The 19,581-nt window shown below is 31.7% G+C and overlaps 1 protein-coding gene across 12 annotated transcripts in view; it reads right to left on the bottom strand.

Annotated features, from left to right (window-relative positions):
* Positions 1–19,581, bottom strand: part of LOC143222923 (WD repeat-containing protein 27-like) — a 66,436-nt gene that overhangs the window by 42,994 nt on the left and 3,861 nt on the right. For all 12 annotated transcript variants that reach the window (XM_076450124.1, XM_076450125.1, XM_076450127.1 and 9 more), the window contains exons 4-8: positions 18,424–18,548; positions 7,024–7,134; positions 5,841–5,892; positions 5,436–5,630; positions 3,661–3,814 (exon numbers count right to left, since the gene is read on the bottom strand). In XM_076450124.1, the coding sequence (XP_076306239.1) occupies positions 3,661–3,814; positions 5,436–5,630; positions 5,841–5,892; positions 7,024–7,134; positions 18,424–18,548 (637 nt within the window). The remainder of the gene's footprint in view (positions 1–3,660; positions 3,815–5,435; positions 5,631–5,840; positions 5,893–7,023; positions 7,135–18,423; positions 18,549–19,581) is intronic.

The raw sequence follows: 19,581 nt of genomic DNA on the forward strand, positions 1-19,581 counted from the left end.
TGGGTTTGAGGCAAAACATACATGACCAGGCAATACCCACCACAGAGTGACATATTATAAGTGGTACAAACAAGGGTTGCTGAAAATAAAAGGAAGTGATAATACTTTAAGACTTACCCTAATCAATGGTGAATGAGCATGTGAAGAACTGCCATGGGAAAGAGACAATATCCACCTCAGAAAGGCACAGCTAGATGATCTAAATATTAAGGAACAAAGATGCAGGTTCCTTAATGAACCTGAATTGTTAACACCATTAACAATTCATGAATGTCACTTCACATTCTGGCCTGAACCACCTCCTCTAAAGATAGTGAAATCGTGTAGCCAAAGACCTGGTGAAATGAACTATTTGAAGAAATGTCATGGAAAACACAACCTTTCATCAATAAGTCCAAATATACCAACTGAACAAATTGATGAACTCAACCATTTATTATGGCAGGGGATAGATCACAGAAAAATAAAACTTTCAGAGAATAAAAAGTCAGGAATGTGAAGCCAAAAAGAAAGCAGTACATGCCATATAACGCCAAGTAGTAAAGTGGACAATCAAGACTGGAATAAGATCACAGATGGGAGAGGAAAGGTTCGAAAATGGATGTGAATGATGTTTGATGGGGTTGAAATCAAGGATCTGTGTAGGCCAGTCATGTTCTTCCACATAAACTTCAGCAAACCATGTCTATATGGACCCCACTTTGTGAACGGGGACATTGTCATTCTGAAACAAATAAGGGCCTTCCCCAAACTGTTGCTACAAAATTAGAAGTACTCAGTTCTCTAGAATTTCATTGAATGCTGTAGCATTAAGATTTCCCTTCAGTGGAACTAAAGAGCCTAGCCAAAACCATGAAAAAACAGCTCCACGCCATTATTCCTCCTCCACAAAACTTTACAGTTGGCACTATGAATTCAGGCAAGTAGCGTTCTCCTAGCATCTGCCAAACACAGATTCATTCACCAAACTACCAGGTAATGAAGCTTGATTTATCACTCAAGAAAACGCATTTGCACTGCTCCAGAGTCCAGTAGCAGTGTGAATTACATCACTCCAACCAATGCTTAGTGTTATACATGGTGATCTTAGGCTTGCATGTGGCTGCTTGGCCATGGAAACCCATTTCATAAAGCTCCCCAAAAAACAGTTCTTGTGCTGATGTTGCTTCCAAAGGCAGTTTGGAACTTGGTAGTGAGTGTTGCATCTGTGGATAGATGATTTTTACGAGTTATGCGCTTCAGCCATCAGAGGTCCTGTTCTGTGAGCTTGTGTGGCCTACCACTTCATGGCTGAACTGTTGTTGCTCCTAGACTAGACGTTTCCACTTCACAGTAACAGCACTTACAGTTGATAGGGGCAGAAATTTGACAAACCTGGATTTGGTGCATGCCAGGAGAATGCTATCTGCCTGAATGCATAGTGACAACTGCAAAGTGCCACACTGAAAGTCACTTAGCCTTCAGTAGAACCAATTCTACTTCCAGTGTTTGTCTATGAAGATTTCATGGCTGTTTGCTTGATTTTATGCACCTGTTAGCAATTATTGTGGCTGAAATAGCCAAACCCATTAGAAAGGGTGTCAACATACTTTACGCCATGTAAAGTATTTGCCAGACACTGTCTGCAAGCAAAGAGAGGGAAATAGGTCTTGAAGGAGAGATGGTACATGGAACACATGTGTAAAAGTTTAAAGGGAGGACAGAAAAGAGAATAAAGGACCACACTGAGATCCCCATCAGTCAATTAAAGAAACATGGAGGAAGCATGACTCAAAAGGAGCAGAAGAGAAAAGAAATAACAGGAAAGAGAAAACCTCATGAAACTTGGAAAGTGTTTCACAAGACCATCCAATACATAGATATGGTCAAACCAGACAAGCCTTTGTCAAGTAACAAGGTGAAGAACTTAAAAGTGAGAAAATGAATGATGGAAGCCACTTCAAAACAGATAAAAGAGTAGAAGGTAGACCTTAATCCTTGGTAAGTGAACATGGGAAAAAGTATGACAGATTAGGAATGAAAAGATACAACACAGGAAGTAAATTCCTGGGATTATTAGGCAATGGACCTAATAAAAGCCATGCATGAAGTTGGAGTGTCATGTCTGTATGAACAATATCCAACCAAGACTAATGGAATACAGAACAAGATAGAGAAGTAAGGGGAGGGGAAGTTGTACAAGTCTGAGCAGATAGAACCACAGTTATGCCAAATAATACAGTCACAACTAAAACCAAACCTAAGTAGTTTGGAATTGGGACAGAACTCTGTAGAGAAGCCAAATAGGAGGGTAAGCACAGATGTGATAACCTCTCCAATCTTGACTGAATGTGTCCCCTCCAAGAACTAGCAGTTGTGGAAAAGGAGACCAAAAGGAAAAAAAGTTTAATGTTCCAGTGGGTGGTGAAAGAATCAATATGAGGTGTTCCCAGCTAAGAACACACCCAACAAAAGACCTGTTGATTGAGGGACCACTCCATGGGGAGAATCTTGTTGGTTTGAGATGCATTATTTACAACCAGATTCAGGGTACCATGAACATAGCAAGCTAAGACCGCCATGTGAGAAATGTGGATCCAGAAAAAAAAAAAAGAGATCTAAGGTCTTAAAGCACAAAGTCCTAGATTTGTTACCATCTTGCTTTGTGACAAGTAATTACTGTGGAGTTGTCAAAGTGTATCATAACCACACTCCTATGCAAGAGAGAAAAAAGGTATGACAAAGCTCAATGAACTGACTGAAGTTTGAGAATTTTGATATAAAAAGAATACTCCTTGATTGACAAGAGACCAGAAATCTTCCAAGTATCGAGGTAAGCACCCCAACCCTCTTAAGATGTGTCTGTGAATAGATGATGTAGAGATAGTGGAACCCCCCCACAATGTATTGAGTCCTTCTAGTCACCAAGCCAGATCAGCTCTGAGAAATTAAAGGGTAAAAAGGTATTCCATGAGACTTGAGAAGTTCCACTGAAAGCAATGCATATGAGAGTTCTCAAGAAAGCCCACATCACCAAAAGACAGAACACCCTATTTGTTCCATATCCTGAAAAAAAAGATGACAAGGCTGGGCCCAAATGATTGGAATTGAAGAAAACCTACAAATTAACAAGGGGGTAAGAATGTTAACAACTAAATTCAGATGAACTGCAAAGTTTTTTTTTTGTATAGTAAGAAATTTTAAAAACTTTGAGAGTTTGGGAGTCTATATTTTAGTTACAAGGTCGGTCAAATTGACTGATCTTGTATAGAAATAGATAAGATAAAATAACAGATAAAATATAATGTTTCACTTGAAAAGAAAATTGTTTGGAATGTATTTAGGAGGTTTTAGAGATTACACAAAAGAAATTCGAGAATTATAAAACAAGGACAAAATATAATCTCAACATGAAAATTACTTTACATACAGACTATTGAAAGCAAATACTAAATATATTCATGGACAAATGTTTATTTTAGTTTATTAAAAATACTTTACTAAAAAATGATTTTTGTATGTGAAAGACTTATTAACTGAAAGATTGCCAAATTTTGTGAAGACATACACACTATATTGAAACTTACATGTATTAAATCTATACAGACTTTAAATGAATACAGAGGACACGTGTTCAGTCATTTTATAGAAGTGTTAATATTATGAAGTACTGTTACTTACTAATTAATTTGAGATTGACAGCCATTTAACATCTCACTTTGCTGTTTGATTATCCAATGAAGAGCTAGAACACAATTTGTGGATTCTCCTCCACAACCTCCAGCTTCAACATGACCTTCTATAACTTCTCCTCTCTCCTGTGGCTTAATACTACCTATACCATCAGCCAAAAAATAAAAATTACATTATTTCAAACAACTTATTCCAACTGGAACAAAAAGCAAGAAATAAACATGACCAAGTTTTCCTCAATTTGTCTCTTGTTTAACTTATCCACTGTTATGTCTTATCTTTACAAGTTTTGTTCTTTTATGTAATTTGAATCTTTTTAATATCACATCCTTACGTGTTGCTGTACATATAAAAATGGTTTGATCAGAACCAATAAGCTACTTTTATACATACTAATAACAATGTAGCTTGAATAAGCTGACCACAAAACAGAGTGAGAAAAATCAATATCATAAAGTATTAAGAGCTACCATTTGAATTTCATTCTCAAATGTTTCTGCATCACAATAATAAATATTGTTTAGCCTCTAGATATGTACATTAATTTTTATCTGATATTCTAAAACATGGAAAAATAAGCAATGAAAGTGTTATGCTTCATTAAGATACATACTTGTAGTATATGTATTAGCTATATTATGTCATGCTAAGTTCAGACATTGGATGCACTACTCGATTATGCAAGCATTAAAGAGATTAATAATTGAACCAGATGATTCAGTCTCAGTTAAAATTTACAGTTATGTATGTCATGCTAAATTCAGACATTGGACACATGATACACTACCCGATTATGCAAGCATTAGAAAAATTAATAATTAAAACAGCTGATTTAATCTCAATTAAAGTTTACAGTTACCTATAAATTTTGAATCTGTAATCTGCTACATGAGATTACGCTTAATATCTTACATACTTAATGTGAATTCTCTAATGTATGATTAGTATTCTCAGAATATGAAATTATATTTAAAATCCAAATTAACCTGAATCTTACTGATGCTACTATGGTGTGTAGGTTACAAAGATATTATTATCATCATCACTGTTACAAAGATATTATTATCATCATCACTGTTTTGATGATTCACTAAAACAAAATTTCTTGCTAAATAATTAATATGTTTTCATATTTTTCTTCAGTAAATAATAATAACTTAGTATGCTGTGTATTCCAAAAGAGTACCTTAAATTTAGATTACAACTATGCTAGTTATGATTGTTGGGATTTATTTCCTTTGATTATATTTGTCCTCAAAACATTATGTAATGGTATTTTGTATTTTCTTAATTTAAAATTGTTATTCATAAAAAATGGCACCAATTGCAAATAAAGGAAAGTTAAAATGATGATTGATTACAATATCTGTGTAGACTGAATTCTATAATGCAGATATCTTTGTAGACTGCATGCTGTAGTAGCAACCTCTTATCTATATATTTAATATTATCAGAAAGAACCCATTTAATGAAAAGCATCAACAGAAAATTACTGAAACTATTAAAGTTTTCTATCAATAAATAAAAAGTCAATAAAATGCTTTACTTCTTCAGTACTGTATCAATAATGTCTTTTAAAGACTGCTTCTCACCAAGCTTAAATTTTACATACCTATGAAAAAACTAGTTTCCCATAGGAATGTGAATACCCTGAAATTTCACACCCTCAAGAACAGATAATTTTTAAGTAAGTTTAAAAAAGCAGTCACTATATTCTTTAAAGGACTTTTTTTATATATATAAAATAAAGTTAATGCACTCACATAATGGTTTTCCACCACACATAAATGACAGTTTCTTTCTCTGATGTTCCCGTGTCAATTTCCATAAATCTAAAACTAGACCATGCTTGAAAGAAGCAAATTCTTTATCATATTGATACACATTCAAAATTCCATTAGTTGAGCCGCTAATGAAATGCTGTCCTTCTTCATCTCCAACTACGTAGGAGAGGCTACCTATACAGGAATAAGACACTGAAATAAATTGTAATAGATATATGCTTGATAAATTTAATTTTTGTTATTAAAATACAGACAAAGAGAAAATGAAATAACATGTTGAGAAACATGTATCATGTTTCCACAAACATGAGAAAAGCATGATTGTCACATAACACTCTATGGTCACTAAATCTAAATATATTTTCATTCTTTTCAATAACTCACCTCCATCTAAAGCCATCTGACTCAAAATACAACCTGTCCTCCAGTCCCACACCTATACATACAGATTCCAAAAAAAAAAAAGTTATGTATTTGATCACAGCAACTCAAATGAATAAAGTCGTCACTACCAAAATTCTAGTCTTACTTAAACGATTTATTACTCTGTACAATTTTAGTGCATATAGAATTGTATCTTCTGGAGGAGGTAAGACATTAATTAGTATTGAAATCCACATACATCAAAGTAAAAGAAAACCAGGTATTTAACTTGACATACATACTTATTAGAAGTATTATATATATAATCCAATTGCTTGAAGTGATTGCATAGCAGGAATGGTTCTCTTTTGGGATTACACATGTATAATAATAAAAGTTTGGAATTCCACCCTGATGGTCATTCTTTACTGTATACAACACCTCTGTTATTTTTATTTCAGTTGCACAAAATGTTAATTAGCTCATTAAAATACATTTTTATAATTTGATAAGCTATAAAAATGGGTTTCTTTACTACATTAACTATGCAATACACTTGAGATAACCATCATCACTATGATATTTCAATTCCTCTTTAGTGTTAATATTAGATATGGGCTAACAAAACTTCACTTTGGGAGTTGTTTATCAGCCTAAATGTGTTAGAACAAAATTTCAAAGGTACTATTTACTGACTTACATCTTCAGGGCAAACAATATCTTTTATTTCAATGTATTTTAAACTTAAAAAACAAAAAACCTGGAATTCAGTTTGTGAAATAAATATGATATATAATGTAAGTTATGAGACGATGGATTTCAGCCAGTGGCTGTGGAATTCCATACGTCAAGTAAGCATGTTAACAAATATTCTTACCCTTAATTCTTGTTTCTCCTTTTTACTTTAATTAAACTCAATTTATCATAGTGTGAATTATTAATCTAAGAAAGTTTACACCATGTATGTATATTAAAAAAAAAATCTAGGTATTGAAAATAGTCTTAACATTTCAATAAACCTACATGTTCTCTATCTTTCCATTACATTTTACACTGAAGTGAACGTGTATTACCATTTTGTTTACTTAACATATTTTATGTTCTTAAAACAAAAATGCTATACTTAACTATAAATAAATAATTATAATTTATTTTTAATCCAACATTTTTAAATGTAAAACAAAAAACAGAATAGTGGCTATACCTTGCAGATTCTGTCTGTTACCACAATTACTACAGTATCACAGCAACCAAATACACATGCAAATAATTTGCCTTCTAATCCATCTTCTAATTTTCCCAGGTATATTCGAGTCTATACACAATAAGTAAAAAGGAAACAAATATAAACATCTTTATGCAACAGCTTATAAATATAATGTACTGTGAAAAATACAAGTCAATCACCAGAAAACCTTAATGATGAAGTATTAATTTGATTTCAAATAAAGACAATATATATTGTTTTCTGTACCTTTATCACTCTTATTTATCAGAATTCCAGAAGTTGAATTGATGACACACTGTGAATAATTGCTTATATAGTCTTGGATCCTAACAAATGTTTAAACAGTGATTATTTAGAGTGGAATTGAGTATAATAGATAGCTAAAGGTATAAAGGTAGAAATAAAAAGTATTTATTCTACTGAGTGTTCCAAAATTCAGCTTTACAATTTAATTTGGTGGATTACAGTAGTCATGTTGAATTTGAAACTGATGCTACTGTCACTGAGGTTAATTTAACCACAGGTTGAAGTTTTGGGATGCTAAAAGTCGAGATCAACAACTGAATAATTATGACTGATAAGAATTGAAATCATTGCTTTAGTGCTTTTGATAATGTTTGTAAAATTCACATGTACATAGAGACCTATGGTTTAATATTGTTATCCAAAGAATATAAATATTGTGTTACGCATTTTACAACTTATATCCATCTTCATAGAATCTAAGCTGATAGCAATATAAGTAATAATTAACTTGGAAATATTTGATGTGAAGATATATTTATCATATATACTCTAACATAACTTTCAGACTGAAAAACAAAAAACCTACTTGTACTTTGGAAAGCAGTACAATGTTGTATGGTGTCAAACATTGTTTTTGCTTAGGACCTGCTTCTATTCACATTGTAATACAAATGATACAGCCAACAGTAACCTGCATGAAAGAACTTAAAGTAGCACCAACCCTTAAAATCCAACCCAATATTTCAAATATCAATTTTTTCAGATTTAACTCAAATCCAAAGTTTAGCCCCTTTTCTAAATAAATAACTCATTTTTGTCTTTGCTGAAAATTTGCAAAGTTTTTAACTCAAGCTATGAGGATGCTTGCAAATAGCATGTGTATCAATTTTCCCATTTTTATCATTCCTAGGTAAAGTTATGGTGTTCAAACAATTTACGTTATGTGTTTCTTTATCCCTACCACATTAATTATACACATGACATATCTGGCTGAAAGTGTAATTTCAGAGAAATTATTTCCCATTTTTATCATTCCTAGGTAAAGTTATGGTGTTCAAACAATTTACGTTATGTGTTTCTTTATCCCTACCACATTAATTATACATATGACATATCTGGCTGAAAGTGTAATTTCAGAGAATACAACTTCATACTTTTGTATTGTGGTCAACTTGAAGATTATAAGAAGTTTAACAATGTTTCCTTAACATACAAATTAGCTCAGTTTTAATGGTCAGTGCCATCTTAAGAAAATACAATTTGTTATGAAGCAAAATGATTGATGACATCATTGCAGGATTCAAGTTCAAAAGTATGAAAACTTAAACACTTTAATGCTTCCTTTGAATTTTTCTGACTTAATAGATTACTAATAATTTCAGAAGCTTTTGTACATGGCTGCATCCAAAAATGTTTCTACACTTCTCCACTTAATAGACGATTTTCAAATTTGATAAAGATCTCCCCATGTCCATCATGAATATTTTCTATATGATTGATTATTGAGACCCACTCTGCCATTATCAATCTCCATTTACATCTGGAGTGAATAATGCACACTAATAAAGGTAGGTGTTTACATTTTTTCTCATTCTTTGGCAACACTGCGGTCAAATTGTGATGATAGTTTTGAAGTATTTCCTTGTCTTTGTAGACATGAAACTAATAATATTTCTTTCACGTTCTCCAATGTGTTTTCCAATTTCTATTAATTTGTTGTCAATGATTTTATTACTTTTTAAATCCATCACCACATAAAAACCAAATTTATCAGAATAAAGAGGACTATTTGACCACAAATCACTTCCAGAAACACGTCCTCCCACATTATCCAATACTTTTAGTTATTAATGTCTGCTGTGAAACTTTTCAGAGATGAAGAATAGGCTGCAAATACAATCTTAGATGTTTCATGAAAACTTGATATGGTATTGGTTGGTATATTCATATTTTGAAATGTTTTCCCATATGAAAATGTGACCACAACTTTTACAGTGTTGTTGAATTCTAACATAAGCTCCTCAAAAAGTTAACCATTACTTTTAAATGTCATCATAAGCTTTAACAGTTAATTTATTACTGTTGAACTTTAACATAAGGTTTTTGAGAATTAACTGTTTCTGGTTATGTTGGTTCATTACTTGACCTACAATTTATAAAGAGTTTAAATTGTTTTCATGAACAAGTAGTATCCTATTTTTATTCAAAGAATAATAACTATTTATTTTCTGTTAATCAAAATCAACAATATAAACTGGTGCTGACATAACTTTCTTCATTATTCTCATTTTTATTGTTACGTGTAGCATATTTCATTATACATGGAAAGTCTCTGAGTAAGGGTAGATTCAAATTACTTTTTATCACATTCATCATGACATGAATCAAAATTAGTTTATTTACATAACTTGCTCAACTTGCATTTTGTAGAAATAAACAGACGAGTCGATATTACAACCTATAGCCTCACATTTTTATCACATTCATCATGACATGAATCAAAATTAGTTTATTTACATAACTTGCTCAACTTGCATTTTGTAGAAATAAACAGACGAGTCGATATTACAACCTATAGCCTCATCTACAGCAGTGTTTATGAAATTTAGGTACAATTGTACAATTTTATGATTGGTAGAAAAAAATTCAATATTTAAAAACTTCTTCAATAACCTGGTAAATAAGTGAATTATCTTAGTATCTGGTAAAAGTTTTCATACAACTGAGAAATGTTTGGTGATGAACACAAATGACACCAGTCTTGTTTGGTTATTATATTAAAATAATTGCAAAGTTTATTTATTTTTGTCATTATTTGGAGTAAAAAATTAATAATTAAAACAGCTGATTTAATCTCAATTAAAGTTTACAGTTACCTATAAATTTTGAATCTCTAATCTGCTACATGAGATTACGCTTAATATCTTACACACTTAATGTGAATTCTCCAATGTATGATTAGTATTCTCAGAATATGAAATTATATTTAAAATCCAAATTAACCTGAATCTTACTGATGCTACTATGGTGTGTAGGTTACAAAGATATTATTATTATACATATGTATAATATGTATATATTATTATACATATATAAATGTAATCATCAGTACCTTTGTTTTGATGATTCACTAAAACAAAATTTCTTGTCAAATAATTAATATGTTTCCATATTTTTCCTCAGTAAACAATAATAACTTATTATGCTGTGTATTCCAAAAGAGTACCTTAAATTTAGATTACAACTATGCTAGTTATGATTGTTGGGATTTATTTCCTTTGACTATATTTGTCCTCAAAACATTATGTAATGGTATTTTGTATTTTCTTACTTTAAAATTGTTATTCATAAAAAATGGCACCAATTGCAAATAAACAGATTGCAGGTATGACAGATTGGTACTAGTTATATGTACAACACTAAATACAAACTATAAAATACCAGTACAGTACCAATGTCTTCTTTTTTGACAAAAGCATCTTACCAAATCAAAAGTATGAAAACTATAAAATAGTTTCTAGTTAAATAAAGCTATAAAATGGCTTTAAAAATACTTCATATTTCAATTCATTTATATTGTGTAATGTTATTATATAAAACATATTAGATTTCAATGCAAATTGCATTTAAGATATTACTATATTACTCATTTTGTATAAAATTAACTCTTTTAACATTTATATTAAATATCAAAAAATGCAAGTACTTTAATAAGAGCACTTTGAAATGATTTTTTGTGAAAAACCCTCCTTAGAGCCACAAAAACACCTTGACAGCATTTCTTTAAATATAGAATTTCTACAATAATACAAAAGAATTCTAACCACACACCAAAATCTAAAAATCCACTTGTCTCGGGCCTAGCATTAGCTAAGTCTTTATTATGAACAGCTTATAGTTGATAGGGAGATAAAATCACATTCATGTGCATTTTTTATTTTAATGTATTTAGGACTAAACTTTACAATACTTAATAAAGTAAAACCTGTCTAAGCTGGAAACTATATAGAGCAGACTCCTGTACAAGCCAGATGTATCAAGATTTTGCAACATTATCTTAAGATTTCTCTTATAAAAGGCCCTCTATATGGCAGAACCTGTGTAATACAGATGGAAAACTATCAACAAGTAGGATTAGAACCTGAATAGGATGGAAAAAATATTTTTGGTCTAATATTAATTTCTTATTTAATTAATAATTTCTTTAAATATTAATAAGTTCTTGGACATTTTGCTAGAGTAAGTTTTAGTTAAATATGTTCTGTTTTTTTTTCTGCCATCATTATTTTTGCAGTTAAGTTAGATTCATGATTTGTAGAAATATATTTGTCTTTTAAGTGCAATAATTCTACTCTTTAAATAATTCTCACGAAAAAAATAAATTCCTATCTTCTCTAATTTTAAAATTTATGAAAACTTTACCATGGGTAATAGGTAAAAGTGAAAATTTGCACTGTTTCAAAATTTTAAGGAAGAATCAACTACCTGTGGAATGGAAAGCAATTAATAAAGTGTGGATGACAAGTGCTATATTCGAGGAAGTTTTGAATAAATTAAACAAAAGAATGGAACAAGAAAATAGGAATATCCTACTTTTCCTAGATAATGTAACTTGTCACACAAAAGTTCAACTTTCAAATGTTTGTTTAGTCTTTCTACCTCCATGTACAACATCAGTTCTACAGCCACTAGATAATGGAATTATTCAGTGTATAAAATTGAAATACAGAAAACTGATGCTTCAGCATATTATTGCAAACATGGACGACTGTAAAAGAGCAACTGAAATGACCATGAAAATTGATGTGTTAGATACAATTGCATTTTTAAGTTATTCAATCAAATGCACAATAAAGTGCTTTCGAAACTGTGGATTTATTCTTGATAATGGCAAAGATTGTGGAGAAGTTGTTTGTTATATCGATTCTAGTGAAATCCAAACTCTGATTGAGAAGATTGATGCAGATGATTCTGTAATTACAGAAAGTTTTGTGAACTTTGAAAAAAATATTTTCACAGAAACTGATGAAATTTGTTTAAAGTCCATAATAGAATCTTAAAATGGTAACAGTGTGTGAGATTCAGAAGATGAACAAAATGTAAAAGACAGTGAGAAAATAGAAATTTCTATCTCACCACAAGTGTTAAGTTATATTAACATGATAAAATTGTATGCAAAAATCAAGGGGGAAAATGAACTTCATGAAAAGGCCGTAGATTTGGCATTCTCTTTTAACAGCATGATAAAGCCCATTAGAAAAACAAAAGAGTTGAAATTGGACACTTTCTTCAAATAAATTTGATAAAGATTTTGTGTACTTATGTATATTTTGAATGTCTATTGTTGTTCTTATTCTAATAGCTATAGCATAAACAGTATAATAACTTTATTAACAAACATCTTACTTCCCTTGAGTCAAGCAAGTATAACGTTCCACTAAAAAATTATGTATAATTAAGAAAATGCATGTTCACTATATCTAAGCCAGAAAACCTGCTTAAGCCAGAAATTTTACTCAGTCCCACGCAATTCTAAGACCTAGCATTAGACCTTTTCAAAAATTTTGAGTCTTGTATTGGATATATTCATAAAGTTCACATACTAAGTTGTATACATTAACATTTTCGTACACTGAAAAGGTACTTCTGATAGATACCAGCCTTCTACTACCCAAAGTTATCTTGATCCTCATATGCCCTCTATGCAGAGCTAAAATGTATTGTCTCTTATAACTCTATTTTCATGCCATTTCAGCTCTCTGTACTATTCTACCACTGTCCTCACTTTTGAGAATTGGCAGGTACATATTAAAAACACTGGCATATCAGTAAACAAGAAAGGTAGAATATGAGTGAGAGAATGTAGATACATACTGAAAATTCATTTGATGTGTATGAAAATGTTAACTTTTAAAACTGCACTATTTCTTCTCAACCAAAGCTAGAATTCCATATTGCAAAGGTGAATGGGCCAGTGAAGGTATGACAGTATTCGGTCAAGCAGGGAGCAACTGCACTGAAAGAAAAGGTGTGTTGTAATAAGAAAAAAAGGCATAGCATACCTTGTAGTACAAGTATGTTTTTTACCCAGTAACAGTAATACATAAAAAGCAGAAGGTAAAAGATGGGCACAACAACTTCACAAAAGATGTGTACAGCACCATTCTGTGGAAAAGTACTCTAAGTATGACATGAAACAGCACATCATGTACTAAAAATGGAATACCTAGTGTGTAACTGACAATGGACCCAAATAAATACATGCAAAGAAGAGAGCCCTGAGGCACACCCAAGCATGTCAACTGTTGTACAACTGGGCAAAACATCTTATGGAAACACCCTGTCCAGAACAATGTGAGCAACGAATGCAATCCTCCCTGTCAAAACTAATACTAATCCAGGATAATCACTCTAAATAGAAAGTTTGAGAAAAAATCATCAGGTAGTTCAGGACAAGCCCATTGTCAATGGACAATGTATAATTTGTCCACTTTGTCCACACATAAAAAGTGTTGACATGGAACAATGAAATAGTTAGTCACAAGAAAGTACCTGATAATGTGAAACAAGTATACATGGCTGAGGCTAAAAGACCACAAACTGTATATGAATAGGCTAAGTGCAGTCTGCCTGGGCAAAAACATCCAGAGAAAGCACCTTGGGATACATCGAATTATGTCAAATGCACCAATCCAGTGACAGGGAATCAAAAGTGAGAAAGACTCCCAAGTTCCATTAGAAGAAGGGTGGAGGGATACACATTTGGGAGTCTGGAAGAACGACATACTAGAGGCAGTTCAATGGGTATCTTCAATTTCCTATTTTGAAAAGCTTAAATACCCCAATTGTAAGAATCATGAGTCAACAGGAATGGGCAAAAATCTCTATCTGTTTTACTCAAGAAATGCATCAGTGAAAGTCTTTTATATAAAAGGCAGTGATAATAATAAAAACAAATATACATGACTGGTAGTCTTACAGAAACACCCCATCTCAACAATGAGCATTACAGAAGTATATAAATTTCGTGCTAGTATAGTAACAAGCATACCTGACCAAGCAACATGTGCCACCAGATGGGATCCTGAAATTTATGTATGTTAATAAAACAAGATAAAAAATATAAATATGTCAACCTAACCCTGTCAAAGACAAAGGGAAGTGTGAAGAAATGCCAAAGGAAGAATATACTTGCTTGAGGAACACACAAATAGTTTGTGCAGATAATGTGTGACAAATGTATTGGGAGTTTTCTATTTAACAGTCTGAATGATCTCCTCCATTGGTCAGCAATTTTGAGCAGCTTAAGACATAATTAAATGACAAATTTAGTGAGAAGAAACTGCAACCTTCTCTTGAAATGTCAGAACACACCAGTCATATTAATTGATGACAAACCCAACCAGTGAGCAAAATAGGTGACAGACCACAAGAGACAGAGGAAACATTTCTAGTAATGCTTAGAGAGCAAACAAGGATCAAGATAGCTTTAGGTGAGAGAAGGTAGCACTATTTTGGAATTAGCTTTTCAAGAGGAAAATTTACTTTTGGTTTTGTGCATCTCTTATACATAATGTTTAGTTTTCATTAAAAGAACAATTTTGAGGAAAGTTTGGGAAACTTTTTTAAAATAAAGCTTCCACCCTAATATAACTTATCTTAAAGTAAGAGTTTAAAATTTTAGTTTTAGTCTGTCAACAATGAGAATTCCTTAACACTGGAACATTCAGTTTTTCAGGTATCTGATTGCTTGTTTTTTTTTTGTTTGTTTTTTAATATCATTGAGTTCTAGTTTTAACTTGAATTTAGCTGGTGTTTTAACTGGAATGTCACCTATGTTTTAAGTGGTTATTGCAAGAGAGGACTGCAACACACTAACTTCAAATAGAATGGAAATGTTAACCTGGCATTGTATGCATTTCATTTCTGTATCTTTCAAAAATGGAAGTAGTCCTGAAAGTAATATAGAGACTTGGATCACATGGCCCTGACAGTCTATAACAATACGTAATTATTATCTTCAATGTTTTTATGCTCTCTTCAGCTGAGCCTTTATTAGTGTTTATTAAGTGTTAACTTTGAAAAAGGTATATTTTATATCTAACAAGTTTTTGGTTTTCAAATTAACCAGACATGAGCATGGGTCCCTAAACAAATCTCTGAACTTTTGCATTGTGTGATAAAAACCAACCAAGAAACTAAAAATTTTGGATTTTTTTTGCTTATATTAAGGAAAATAAATTCTAAAATATTTCTTCTAAATGTTTTATATATATAGTCATGTGAAAAAGTTAGGACACCCCCACATTTATTCCCATTTAAAATGGCTCAACTCACACAGGGTGTATCACACCAGGTGCACATGTTTAGAAGATCGTTACTCAACATTTTGAATGAGGCTTGCCCTATTTAAACCTCAAACAGTATGTTTGGTGAGCTCCTGACTGTTGAAGTGAGAGTGAGCACCATGGTAAGAGCAAAAAGAGCTGTCTGAGGCCTTCAGAAAGAAAACTGTAGCAGCTTATGAGTCTGGTACAGGATTTTAAAAAATTCTAAAAGATTTTGAAATCAGCCATTCCACTGTCTGGAAAATAGTCAACAAGTGGAGGGCTTTCAAAACAACTGCCAACATGCCCAGGTCTAGTTGTCCAAGCAAGTTCACCCCGAGAGCAGACCGCAAGATGCTAAAAGAGGTCTCCAAACACCCTAACATCATCACGGGACCTACATGTGAAAGTGCATGCCTGTACAATCAGAAAGAGACTGCACAAGTTTAACTTGTATGGGAGGTGTGCAAGAAGGAAACCTTTGCTCTCTAAGAGAAACATCAAGGCCAGACTGAAGTTTGCTAGTGAGAATGTAGACAAAGACCAGGACTTCTGGAATAATGTTCTTTGGACAGATGAGTCCAAAATTGAATTATATGGTCACCAGAACAGAGGACATGTTTGGCATAAACCAAATACAGCATTCCAGGAAAAGAACCTCATACCAACTGTGAAGCATGGAGGTGGACAACTTACAAATTCATAATGCTCCAAAACTACATGTAATTAATAATATTTACATGTATATATTTAAATTAGAGATCAATAAGTTGTGGCCTTTTATTTTTTTCTACATATACACTTTTTATCCTCAATACCATATTAGTATATTTCCTTTCTGTTATCTGGAATAGCACACGGTTTGTTCTTATAATTATATTCACATTGCCAAGCACTCTAGTGATTAACCTTTCCTACACAGCAAAGTAATTATACAGGGGAAACCTAACTGCACAATTTTGAGTGCAAACATTCACAAGCACTTATGACCCCCTCACCCTTTTTTTTTTTTTTTTTTTTATTGGCTAAGTTGCTCAACTGAGTGTTGCAGAAAAATATGATCACCTTACACAGATGTCATAATGATACCATGGACATAAATCAGCAAAACTGAACCTATAATATTCTTTTTTCAGAAGTAGAATATTTTGCCATTTTTGCATTAGGATTTCACTGAAAATATGTCATTACCAATATAAAATCTGTGGAATGACATGTACACACAACAATAACTTTTGTTTCTGTACATGAAGAGGATGGGAATAAAGGACACTGTTACCTCATCTCCTTAGCCTCAACAGGAGTTAAGCTGTGCAGGATGCAAATGCCTATGGTTTACATCAAGAAATTAACAAGCATTTTTTTTCCATAAAAACAACACCTTGTGTGGTTTCACTTGGACTGCTGTAAACAGTTCTGGCCCTCAACTACAAGTAGGATATCAGTGTTACAAACAGTAATGAGATGAAATACTACAATCTAGTTTAAATTATTTATGCCACGATTCGGAGTTAAAACAAATTACTAGTGACTTTATTCTGATGTTCAAACTACACAGAAGTTTGGACAATATTCCTGTCTTGGTTCCTTGACTGATAGAATACAAAGGTTCATAAAATATTTTGGAAAACACTAGTTGTAATAGGGCTTAAGCTTTGGAATCCTAAGTGCACACTAGTTTCTAGCAACTACTTTTTGTTTTGTGCTCTAGAACACTAGAATAGTTTCCTTAACAATATTCACCTTATGGAATCCTAAGTGCACACTAGTTTCTAGCAACTACTTTTTGTTTTGTGCTCCAGAACACTAGAATAGTTTCCTTAACAATATTCATTTGTTGTTTATTTGAAATAAATTTTTACTATATAGGTACTATACAAAAATGTAAAGAATCTCATTTTATTTGTTCATTATTTTGACGAGTTTAAAGGATTAACTACAATGGATAATCTTGCTCTCGCTTTTTAGTCACTATTATTTATTCATTTTTTACATTATTTTTGATACCATAATTAATGCTAGACAATTAGTGTTACTTGCCAACTGATTTATTTACAACGTCACTGACAGACTACATTTTTTGATTAATCAATTAATTTGCTATTCTTCAAATCACATCTTCAAAAAATAAACATAAATAAGACAAAAAAGACTGGTAGTTGATACTGCCAGTCAGTTGCCTTCCCTCTTGTTGTGTGTTTAAAAAAAAGAGGGTTAGACAAGCTGCCAATCATCCATGATGACAAGAAAACCCACTTGTAGAGAAAAATATGTATTTAAAAACGTTTTTAAATATATAAACTGCCAATCAGTCACCTCTCCTCTGATAAGCAGGTCAAAAATAAAATAAAAATAAGCAGCAAGTGTTTTCTGTCATTTGTTTTCCTTCTAGTAAGTAGTTCAAAATGAGTAACAGTGGTAGATAGTCTTAATAGTTTTGGCATACATAACAAACACAATACCTTACAAAGCTATAACTGGCATAGCACAGATAGCCTATTATATAACTTTGAGATACATTGATTGTTGTTATAACTTAAAACATTAGTAATCAGAAACACTAATTTCCAAAAGTTGATTATTTTCCATGATAATTAATTCAGTCACAATTTCAATACATTGATTGTTGAAATATCTGAAAACATTAATACTTGGAAATACTATTTTCAATTAAACAGTTTAATCATAATTTTAATTTACTGTTTAGTCTATATGACACTTATTGAACTAATCACTACATACAGTTAATTTACTGCATTGCTAAGCTCTGAGCATAATACACAATTAGTAGAATCATACATACCTCAGTGTTCCACACAAGAACAACTCTCGTACAACATAATGCAACTAATGAACCATTCCTGTTCAAGCAACAGTATGACACATGTCCAAGTCCTGAAACTAAAACTTTTCCTTTCAGAGGTTGACCTGAAAGAGTTTAAATATTTCACACTTTTAAGAGCTCCATTTACTCAATTTGAATTCTTTGGTATTTTTGTCAGTAATTACTAGAACTTTACAACACATTATATTATGCATGTCTGGTTTTCGACCTCATGTATACTTATACTTTTCATGATGGTCTTGATATAATATATGCAAGTTAAGTATTTATATTACACCTTTTGATACAGTAAGTGTTCCTTCACAAAAATTGGTAGACTTTTAGCAAAGACTGCATGTCCTTAGTACAAAAAAAAAAATCAGATTTTTTTAACAAAGTATTTTTTACTAAAAATTTGTTTGTGAAAATAGAATCTGTTTCATTACTAGTCTGAGTGTAAAGTGATTTTCATGTTATAATTAAAAAACTATTCTTCACCCAAAGAATCTCTGATATTTGGGTTATTTCAAAACCTCCTAAATACATTTCAAATGTTAGTATTCAGTAAAACGTTATTTTGTATGTTATTTTCCCTACCCAAACTATTAAGTGTCCATAAATGTGACCAACCTCATAACCACCATAAAAAAAAAAGGTAAATACAAATTATGCTTTTTATATTTTAGAATGGCTACAAATTGTTTAGTCCAAATAGCTGAAATTTCATAATATTATACATTTATATATATTTATTATTTTTATTATATTGACCTTCCAGGTTTGCATACATATGTTATTGAAAATAATTACATTTTAATGAAGTTAAACAGTAAAATAAATAAAATCATAATGAAGGACTGCATTAAAAACATCAAATCCAAACCTCTAACTAACTATATAATTTATTTTAACTCAAAAACAAGCCAAAACAAAAACAAATTAAACAAAAATATTGCACCAACTGAAAAGATCCCAGGGTACAAGCTACAATGTGGGATTATAAAATGTACTGTAGGTTTTGGAGGTTACTGCAGAAGTAGAACCCACATAGTGGTGGAGATACACCATCTATTTGTATTAACCTCCATTTGCAGTCTCACATCAGAAGTAAAAAATAAAGAATAGCTGGTGAATGGA

This window comes from Tachypleus tridentatus, chromosome 8, assembly GCF_004210375.1.
Source record: "Tachypleus tridentatus isolate NWPU-2018 chromosome 8, ASM421037v1, whole genome shotgun sequence".
Lineage (NCBI taxonomy): Eukaryota > Metazoa > Arthropoda > Merostomata > Xiphosura > Limulidae > Tachypleus > Tachypleus tridentatus.